The sequence below is a fragment of the Petaurus breviceps genome, unplaced genomic scaffold (assembly GCF_028583685.1).
Source record: "Petaurus breviceps papuanus isolate PSGF00001 unplaced genomic scaffold, PetGlider_PUasm1.0 91133, whole genome shotgun sequence".
Taxonomy (NCBI): Eukaryota; Metazoa; Chordata; class Mammalia; order Diprotodontia; family Petauridae; genus Petaurus; species Petaurus breviceps.
The window spans coordinates 11,221,881-11,232,040 of record NW_027187419.1 but is presented as its reverse complement, the minus strand read 5'-3'; the positions used below and the strand labels follow the sequence as shown (position 1 = coordinate 11,232,040).

Sequence of the window (10,160 nt, the reverse complement as noted above, 5' to 3'; positions counted from 1 at the left end):
GCTTTCCCTTCTTAGAGTCTTTCATCTGTTTGGATATTTTTCAGTTGTATCCAACTCTTCATGACCCCATTTGGGGTTTTATTGGTAAAGATACTGGAGTGGTTTTCCATTTCCTGGCATACCCTGTAGATATCTTGTGTCTCCCTAATTGTTTGTAGGTTTTCTCTTTCATTAGAATATAAGCACCCAGAAGGTAATCACTATATTTTTGCCTTTGTATTTCCTAATGCACAGCATTGTGCCTTGCACAGAATAAGGGCATAATAAATGTTTGTTGTCTGATTGACTAAGTAGCAGAGTACTTGGTTGAATGAACTGCATTTCCCCCTACCTGTTCTATGAACAAATACTGCAGAACTACTTAGATTTTGGAAATATAACATCTTCACTAAATACTGAGAGAAGTTATTAAAAATTAAAGTGAAGACCAACTTTTCCTATAACTGTTAGTTTGTGGTGAAGAAAAGGCCCCAAATCACCAAGAAATGTAAGAAACCGGATGTGCTACATTTAGGCTAAGGAAATGAAGAAGGCATAAATAGAATAGAAATACAAGACTCATCATACCACCTCTCTGGCTTAAATCAAAAAGCCTTGTCCTGGTACAGAACAGTACTCTCCCTACCCCCATTAATCTCTTTCTTTCTCTTTTATTTTTTACTCATATTGCCAAACTACAGAAGGTGTATGGGAGGGATAAATGTGGTGTGATATGGATTTAGGGTATATGACATGGAGGAAATAGAAGCAAAGTTAGAAGAGGGTGGGGGAACTGGCACCCTGTGTTAGTAAAGTCTTGGAAGGAGGAATGGTGTGGATGAGAAGGGTGAGGAGTAGGTGGATACCAATTATATTCGCACACATATAGTGGGGGGATGGAGGTGGGTTTTCTGTTGTGTTAGTGGAAAGCAGTGTGAATGTGTGTGTGTGTCTTTTAGCTCCCACTTTTTCTTTTCTTTTACTTGTTATGTCAGCCCCCATAAGAAGGAGAGGAAATCTGCGGGTGGCCAATGATTTGCAGGATAGAGATAGGCATAAGCATTAGCGTGTGTGGAGGGGGAGGACGAGGACAAAGGATGTGGGGAGGTGGATGGTGAGTGTGCAGAGTTGATGGTAGGAGAAACGGTCTAAAGCCTGTGGTGAAGAGTGTGGTGGAAAGAAGGGAGGATTGTGTGAGAGCTTATATGGGGTGGAAAGGTAAAATACAGTATCTGAAAGAAAGAACAGTCTCTTTCTCTCCCTAGGTGACCCATTTGGAATTGTTTGAGGCTGCTTGCTCTTTCAGGTTTGTATTTTAGAGTCTAGCAAACGCACTCAGAAAAAAATATCACATGTCCATAGATCCCACCCCCCACTCTTTCTATCACAAACATACTAGAGAAGAAGCATGCATGGGGTGGGGTGGGGGAAGAGTTTCCTATCCATCTGGGCTAAGTGGGGGATGCCTAGTTTGTGCAATGAGTAGTGGGTGTGATGAGTCCTTGAGGTAATGGAAATGTTCTCCTGCTTCACCTCTAGAGCTGTCCTGGCAGCAGGAAAGTGAATAGGGAATTTGGGAGTTGGTGTAGTTTATTTCCCAGCACCCGCTGCAGAAAAGTGCAGCGAGGACTCTATAAGGAATTTGACAAAGGGGTAGGATGGGGGGACCATTAGGCATCCTTTTGGAGGAGAAAAAAAAAGGAGTATTGGGGAATTTAAAAGAACAGAGCAGGGTGTTGTGGGGTTAGGGCGGGTTTAGGGGTGGGGGGACACGGCTCTGAGCACTGGCAGTGGCTGCCTGACGTCATCAGCCTCTCTGGCAATAGGCTAGGAGCTGAGCTCCCTGTATCAGCAGCGGTGGCGGCAGCGTTGTTCCAGCTTCTATCGCTTCACTCCGCGCTTTCTGCAGCCGCCACTGCATCCGCGCGGCGGGGGCTTCTCACTGTAGCCACCCGGAGGCTTCAGGTAAGAGGCAAGGCAAAAGGAGAGGTGTGTCGAGGTATTGCGCGCGGAGGACAAGCTGCCTGCGCACTGCTACTGGGTCTCTGAGCTCCGGACCCGGCTGGCCTGCACTGCATGTCGCCGATTTGCTCTGCAGTGCAACAGTTTGCAGTTGTCTCTGGGGAAGGCCAAGGGGGCAAGGAAGGGAGATGTATATCTGCCAGGGTCTTTGCCTCGGTGGTGTTGGACTTCCTGGCATTGGGGTGGATCAGGTACCTTTGAAACTGCAGCTCTCCCAAACTTTGCAAACCAGGACTCTCACGCCCCATCCCCCTTCCCGCCCCCTCTCCCAGGAAGAAGGTGCGCGATGTTTTGAGGGGATACTAGGAGAGAGAGAGAAGGGCTAACTGGTGCAGTTAAGGATTATGTGGTGGCACAGAGGTCCAAGTGGGCCTGGGACAGTGGGCGGGGGAAGGGGGAAGAAAGACACAGAGAAAGGTGTTTCAGTTGTCTTTTCTCTAGAGAGGAAAGCTGGTTTTTCCAAGAGCGGGGAGGGAACAGTGGGCGGGGGAGCTGGAAGGCTGGAGATGGGACAGCTGGGGGATGCTGCGCCTCTGCCTTTGCATTACTGAAAGGAAAGGTGGGACAGGATGGAGGCAGGAAGAAAGCAGCCTCCGTAGGATGAGACCTCAAGAATCCTGAGGCTACTTGTCCGGGGTAGCAAAAGGAGGTCTGCGCAGGGCAGGCTTATGCGGCGGCCCAGGATCCAGCATAGGGCAGGATCAGAGGCATCTAGCTCTGGTTAGAGATTCCTTGGGAAGGGAAGATGGGTGGGGTGGGAGGCGGGTGCAGAAAACATAGCCTTCCTCGGGAAAGGGAATCTCGAACTGCAGTGGCTGTCTCTTTGGCCACAATTAGAAAGTTGCAAAGAGCTAAGGGAGACAGTCTGCCTTATCTGCTGAGTAATTGGGACAGATGCTGTGCCAACACCGAGATCTTGCCCCCTGGGAAAAGGTGGCAAGAGAACCGGGGTCCGGGGCTCAGGGCACAGACTAGAATGGAGAGCTGGAGTCCCGCTGGGATGCGGGAAGGGAGCGAGAGAGTCTGCGAAGTGGGAGGGGGAGAGGTGGTTAGGAGGGTGGACAGCAGGCTTTGAGCTTGGAAGCGGGAACGCTTTGCGGTAGCCACATAAACTACCCAGATTCTCCACCCACCTTCCTCTCTCCCCTCGTCCACCTTGCTGCCCTCTTTTTCCCATCCCTGGGGCCTATATACTAACTCATCCCATTCTCTTCGCAGGCTGGTGCTTCACCTAACAGGAAGAAGGGTGCACGAAGCAGCGTTCCCGGCAAGGAGAGGATTCCCGCGGCATCAGTTACACGCGCGCGCACACACGCACACATAAACGCCAGCGCAGAGGGAATAGTTTTGGGTGGTGGGTTTTTTCTTCTTCTTCTTCTTGTTCCGAAGCGATTTAACCAGGAGAGGAACACTGACCCCTTTTCCCTCCCCCTCGCCAGCCCAGCCTCAATGAGTGCCAAAGTGCCCAAGGAGCTGAGGCTGGCCCTGCCGCCTTGCCTTCTCAACCGGACCTTTGCTTCCCCCAACGCCAGTGGCAATCCCAGCCCCAGGGGCCCGAGTGGTAGCGCTGGAGGCAGCGGTGGTGGCAGTAGCAGCGGTGGCGGTACCTGCATCACTCAAGTAGGACAGCAGCTCTTTCAGTCGTTCTCCTCCACGCTGGTGCTGATCGTTCTGGTAACCCTCATCTTTTGCTTGATCGTCCTCTCCCTTTCTACCTTTCACATCCACAAAAGGAGGATGAAGAAGCGGAAGATGCAGAGGGCTCAGGAGGAGTATGAGAGGGATCATTGCAGCAACAGCAGGGGCGGCGGCGGGGGCGGCGGCGGCAGCGGCTGTGGCAGCGCGGGACTGAGGGCCTGTGGCCAGGCTCCTCACAACGGGAAAGAAACCCGACTGGAGAGACCCCCCCGGGACTCAGTCTTCTGCACCTCTTCACCTTCCACCTCCTCCTCTTCTTCTTCCTCCTCCTCTTCTTCCACCTATTCTTCCACTTCCCCTGGCATCCAGCGTCCTGGACCCCGTCCTCCTCCTCCTCCCCCTCCTGCCCCCAGTCCCCAGGGTTCCCACCTCACCTCCTCATGTTTGGACTCAGCTGGTGAGGGGCTTTTGCAAACAGTAGTACTGTCTTGATGGCCTAGAGCTCCTCCTCTTTTCCTTCTCCACTTCCCTGCTTTCCTTCTTCTTTTCCTCCTCTGACCCCAACCCCCTTCCTCCTCTCTCTCTCCTCCTTCTCCTCAGTACTCCTGCCCCCTCATACCTTTCCTCCACCGAGGCACTGTGTGGTCTTTGTAAATATTGAGCAATGAAAGTCTCGGAAGAAGAAATAACGCTGATGATGATAATACTTTATTAATATTAACAATTATCATGATAATACTAATAACACAACCCAAGCGCATGACAAATCACATCGCGTTTCTCATTGTCAAGGAAGGATGCATTTTTCTCCCCTTCTCCCCCTCCCCCCCCCCAAAGGAGGAGAAATCGCACAAAGCTACCAAATATATAAAAGTCATTGCCCGGTAAGGGAAGGGAGATTGGAGGTGAAGGAAGATCAAGAGCCCCGGTGGTAATGTACATAGCTTTAAGGTTAAGGTTACCTTCCACTCTCTTCTCCTTCTCCCTCTTCTCCCTACCTCTACCCCCTTTAAGCTGTCACTCTTCCTCTACTCCTTTCCCCATCCCTCACATCTCTGCTCCAACCGGGCTCAGTCAATCGCATACTATCATAAAGCAACCATTTAGATCAAGCACCAGGACTACAAGAGGCAAGATCTCCCCTACCCCCCAGGGAGAGAGACTGGAGCAATGCAACCGGGGGCATTTATTGAATACGGTTGGACCAATGCAAAGAGACACAAATGCTAAGGGGCAGACGTATTGGAGACCCAGAAAAGGAAGCACTCTTTCTGTAACGTCTACGTTTTCCCCACACCACACCACCCCATTCTAGTTCCCACCCTCTGTTAATAGTGTTCCCTCTTCAAGGACTGAATATTTATTTAATTTTATAAATGTCCTCCGATGGCAGAGCGTAAGTACAACAAATAACATCACACAAGAACTCTCTCTCTCTCTCTCTCTCTCTCTCTCTCTCTCTCTCTGTCACACACACACACACACACACACACACACTCACACACACTTAGTAGCTTCCCTTCAGACAACCATACTGTTACCCCTTGCTCTGTTTCCCATCTCTTAATTTCTCCACCCTCTAAATCCTTTGGTGATCTATATCCACTTTGGCTGCTCTGGGCTTCACAGACGCCCTATTGGTCCAGAGGAGCTGTCCAGCCAGGTCCGGTGCTGAAATTGCCTCACTGCACAGGCTACTCTCTGTGCAGGTGGAGAGGCTGTTTTGGGAGGTGACTGTTCTAGCTTTGGTTGGCTCCTTTCTTTCTTTTCCTATTATTTTTTTAATAATCAGATTCGAGTGTACTATTCGTTTAGTTATATTAAACATTGCATAAGTTATTCTTTTTTTGTAAAAACAAAATAATAGGTAATGTGCAGTACTGAAAGTGCAGTAACTAATCAGCCAGAATATTTTTTTGTTTTATTTTTAGAACAAGTGTACCTTTGTTATATCTTCTATTGGTACTGAATGCCTACGCAAACTATAATTCTGTACCATGCTCTCCAAACTGTATATTCTTGTTCTTCATTTACAGCTATTGATATAATGGTTGCCACTGAACATTGAATTTAGTGGTACAGACCTGGCTTCTGCTGTTTTAAGAATTGTTATTTTGTACCCTACTCTGTAGTAGACTGTTATGAAAAGATGACACATCCGTTTTCTCCTTTCTTTTGCGAACAGAACCAAACAATGGATGTGCATCTATTGCCATCTATTAAAACATGGTTAATATTTAAACAGCACCTGGTGTAGTCCTCCCTGCATGTAATAACGACATAAAGGCAATGGTGTGAATGCCTGCTTGTTCTGTATGTGCTTGGGAGTGGAGCTAGTAGAAAGGGTGCCAGGCAATTTGGGTGACAAGTAATGTAGATTTCATGGAGCAGTTACATCTAGAGTCAGCATATGTAAAGGACAGCTCTTTGCTACCCTGTTAACTTAGAAACCTTTAATGACAGTCAGGGACAATGTATGTGGAGGGAGGGGTGCTATTTTTCTCTTTTTCCTTCTGTGTCTGGTTTAGTTGAGGTGCAGAATCTAATGAACATGAGGACAGGGTAAGAGAAGATAGTGGGAGAATAAAACTATTTTTATTCTTCTCCTGAACCCAGGTGTAGCTTACATACTGGAAACAAGGTCTATTTATTGTTATTTCCCACTGTTTCCTTTGGATTTCTTGCAAGAGGAACCAGTGAATTGCTGTATTTTTTTCTATCTGCCCTGGAAATTCTTTCACTTATGACTGTGGTTTTCATTTAACTGATGGGAAAACTGTATTGTAGGGAAGAAACTATTCATAATACAACCCAAATTTGCTCCAAATTGAACTTTAGGATTTTAGGCAAGCAGAAACTCTAAGTGCATCTTTCTTCTAAATAATCAATTGATCAGGTAGTCTCTGTCTGCCTAGCTTCCTGGAGAATAGGGCTTTTACCCAGGGGATGGGAGAGTGGGGGAGACTAACTTTGAGGATTTTGTAAAAATTCTTTTCAGAAGCTTTGAGGATCATCATTTAGTTGTGCCATGCTGTGATTTGAGGAGAATGGAAGAGACTCCATCTATGGGTTCAAGTTGGAACATAAATGAATCCTATTCACAATGACTTAGTCACTTCCTAGTAACAAGTTAGGCCTTTAGTGAGGTGCATTAACCCCCTCAGGCCACTAGGGAACCATAAGTGCACTGAACCTTGGACATCTTACCAGAGAGTGACTAAGGCACTGGGACGACTAAGGTCCATTAATTTTTGTAGTTTAACCTCATCCAGCTGCAGTTCTTTAATTCATTATTCTGAAATATCCTTTGGACTTGGAATCTGTATCAATTCAGAGATCCAAAGAGGAGGCTCCCTAATTTTCAACGAGCTCCACTAAGTGCAACAACATTACTTTCCTCTCCTTATTTGGGGCACATTTTACAATGAATAATTTCCCATTTTATTAAAGCAATAAGATGTTCCATCGTTTGCAGTGCAGGATGATGATTCCATTTCCTTGGTGCTGAAGTTGTTCATCCTTTCTTGCCTTATGAATCACAGTGCATTCAAGGCCTGCAATAATAATCCTCTTCTAGGATGCAGCCTGGCAGACTTAGGGTAATTATAAAATTGCCCTCTGCCATTGCTGTCAAAGGAAGAAGTGGGAGAGGGAGGGGCTGGGAGGGAGAGATAAAAGCACTATATATATATATTTTTGAAAGAACCTTTTACCTATAAAAATGGGCCCATATATTCATAACTCATATTTTAAGTCCCTGTAACCATGTATACTTTACTTCTCTAATTGACTCTGCTTTAATATTTGTAATATCATTATATGTATAGATGATATGATTCAGGAGTCAAAATCAAGACTCTAAATTTCCAAATGGTCTCATTTGAGATTTTGTGTGAGATATAACAGAATTTATATTTAAAAATCAGAAGTTTTTGTTCTAATTTAATGTCAATCCTCATACCAAATTGTTACCATAATACACTTGTGAGCCTTTGTATGGACTCTGTTTAAAGCACTGCTTTTTCTAGGGCTTAATTGAATAGTCTCAAGAGATTAGGATGTTACCAGCACAACACTGAAATTCTCTTCTGTGACACAAAAAGGTAATCTGGGAATAGCTGGATTTGTTTTAAGATTTTATTTACTGAAGTTCTGTCAAACCAATTGCTTCAAAACCCTATAGCTACAGCTCACCTCTTCACTTGCAGTTCAGTATTAATAAGATGGCATGCTTGATTCTTGTTTTTTTTCTTTAATAAAGAAAGTTGAGACAATGCCTTTATTTCAATTGTATAAGGCTTCTGAAAATCATAGATGTAGATGGATATTATCTTCCTTAGAATTTCTATACATATATAGATATGTATTTATATATACATACATTTTGTACAAATTTGCAATGGACTTTTTTGTATTCTCTTTTCTGCCATTACACAAATGAGATGGAAACCAAATGACTGTTGCATCTTAAGAGAGGCCTAAGGAGTGAGGTGTATGCATGCATTATTTCTCTGGGGATCAGAGTATTGAAATTTTCCCTTTCATTACGTGAAGGTGGTAAGGTCTGGCTGGCTCAGGGAATTGGTAATTTAAAAAGTTGCTTTTCTTAGATCAGTGTTTTAAGTATAGAAATGCTGATAAAGTTATAGTTGTCTCCACATGACCCCAACTATCTGGATAAAAACCCAAACCACAGTTTAGCTCTTTTAAAAATATTTAGAATTTTACTGTTACAGAGAAAAAGGTCCAGATTATTTTTACCTTTAATTTATATTTGTGGTGTTGTATAAACAATTTATGCATAAACAGTTGAAAGGAGGGGAGAGAGAGAGACAGAGAGACAGAGGCAGAGACAGAGAGACAGAGAGAGAGAGAGAGAAACTATTTGCATTGTTTAATAAATATGATGCTCATTCTCAATAAATCAGGCCTCCTCTGGGTCCTGAATTATTCAGATTGTTGTTTGTATCAAATCAATTAATTACGAAACCCATGGTACACTTTGTGCTATGTAGATTAATGTAAGTTTTAAGTCATTTCCCTAAATTGTCAATGTTCTACAACTGTTTGAACCTAGGATGCCAGATTGAATCAGAAGCAGAGTTTTATTAGTGTGATCAGACTTCCACAGGTAAATATGTAATTCCAGTGTGAACTAAAATGGAGTAATTCTTCTGGGGTAGTTTCCTGATCATCATAGAAATTATGATCCATATTCTATATTAATCAAAGTTCCAGTTTACATCAGAACAATTCCATGTACATTGGAGAGGCTAAATGAATTAAACAACATTCTCATCTGAGTCCTTTTCCAATCTGGTTACTCTGGGGATACACAGCCTAGGGACTTTGGGACTATTCCATATGAATGTAATAAATCCAACCTGAGTAATGATGCCAGAAGGAAAAGCTCAGCCAAGAATAAGGCATAGTGGGTTCTGAAAGGGTGACTATCATGTATCAAGGTTATTCTTCCAGATCAGGATAACTTTTGGTTTAAACTGATGTTTCTGATTCTGTTAGACTGGTTTTATAGTTAAACAGAGAGACTAATCTTTAAGTTAGAGCATGTCCAGCAGGCAGAATAAAATAGAGATCAGAGTTCATGGAAGATTTGTTTTGCTTTTCTATCAATAAACGAGTTTTATTGTTAATTGTACTCTTGGAGACTATTTCCTTATGTATCATATATTGTTGTCTAGGGTGGGACATTATATGTAGTCAAAATAGGTGGCTATCTATGGGGTGTGATTTTGGGGGTATGATAAAGTCTCTCTTACCCAAAACAATGTCTTGTGAACCTAGTGGACAATGCCTCAAATTCTACCCTATAATTTCAGTCCTTTGAATTATGTCCTATTACAATCTAATAATAATCCTAATTCCATCTCTGGAAGAAGTAAAGCTTAGTCCTATTAGAATCTAATAATAATCCTAATTCCATCTCTGGAAGAAGTAAAGCTTTTAACTTTTTCACTAATTTGTATATGAGTATGAATTAGGATCATCAAAATTCTTCCATAAAACTTGTATTTAGCAGGATAGAACAAATAGTATATAACTCCACCCAATGCTTTGTATAAAGGGACAGAAGAGCACTACCAAGGTATAAAGGAACAGAAGAAGGAAAGGTTGAAGGCACCTGAGGCAAACTGTCTTGACTCCACTTTGGAGTGGGACTGGCCATTCCAGTCTTTAGGCCTTTTTATATTTGAGGATCATTCAGTAGAGGTGACAGCTCTCTGTATGAGAGAGTGTAGTTTGAAGGACCAGTTGCTGATCAGCCGGACACCTTTATAAAGACAACTTCTTTATTTTTTATGGTAGCCAGTGCTGGTCACACTGACTTCCTCTCTCCTGGTTAGTTTGTAGCCTTGGTTAAAACAACAACTTATTATGCTCTTCCCAACATTTCCCAGAAGGCAGGTTAGTTTTTCTTGTCAGTTTTCCTTCCACTTCACTTCTCCTCTTCCTCCTCTTCCTCCTCCTCCTCCTCCTCCTCCTTCTTCTTCTTCTTCTCC

General features: G+C 43.9%; 1 protein-coding gene across 2 annotated transcripts; it reads left to right on the top strand.

Annotated features, from left to right (window-relative positions):
* Positions 1 to 1,823: 1,823 nt before the first annotated feature.
* CUNH11orf87 (chromosome unknown C11orf87 homolog) lies at positions 1,824 to 9,408 on the top strand. Of its 2 annotated transcripts, none has more exons than XM_069079978.1 (2): positions 1,824 to 1,944; positions 3,220 to 9,408. In XM_069079978.1, the coding sequence occupies exon 2, from the start codon at positions 3,451 to 3,453 to the stop codon at positions 4,129 to 4,131; it is 681 nt and encodes a 226-aa protein (XP_068936079.1). In that variant the 5' UTR covers positions 1,824 to 1,944; positions 3,220 to 3,450; the 3' UTR covers positions 4,132 to 9,408. The 2 variants fall into 2 exon arrangements, with proteins under 2 accessions (XP_068936079.1, XP_068936080.1); XM_069079979.1 differs by lacking the exon at positions 1,824 to 1,944 and adding an exon at positions 2,572 to 2,721.
* The last annotated feature ends 752 nt before the right edge of the window (positions 9,409 to 10,160 follow it).

Bases quoted from the DNA above. Each gene is read 5' to 3' on its own strand.
- CUNH11orf87 (XM_069079978.1), top strand. From the start codon at position 3,451: ATGAGTGCCAAAGTGCCCAAGGAGCTGAGGCTGGCCCTGCCGCCTTGC.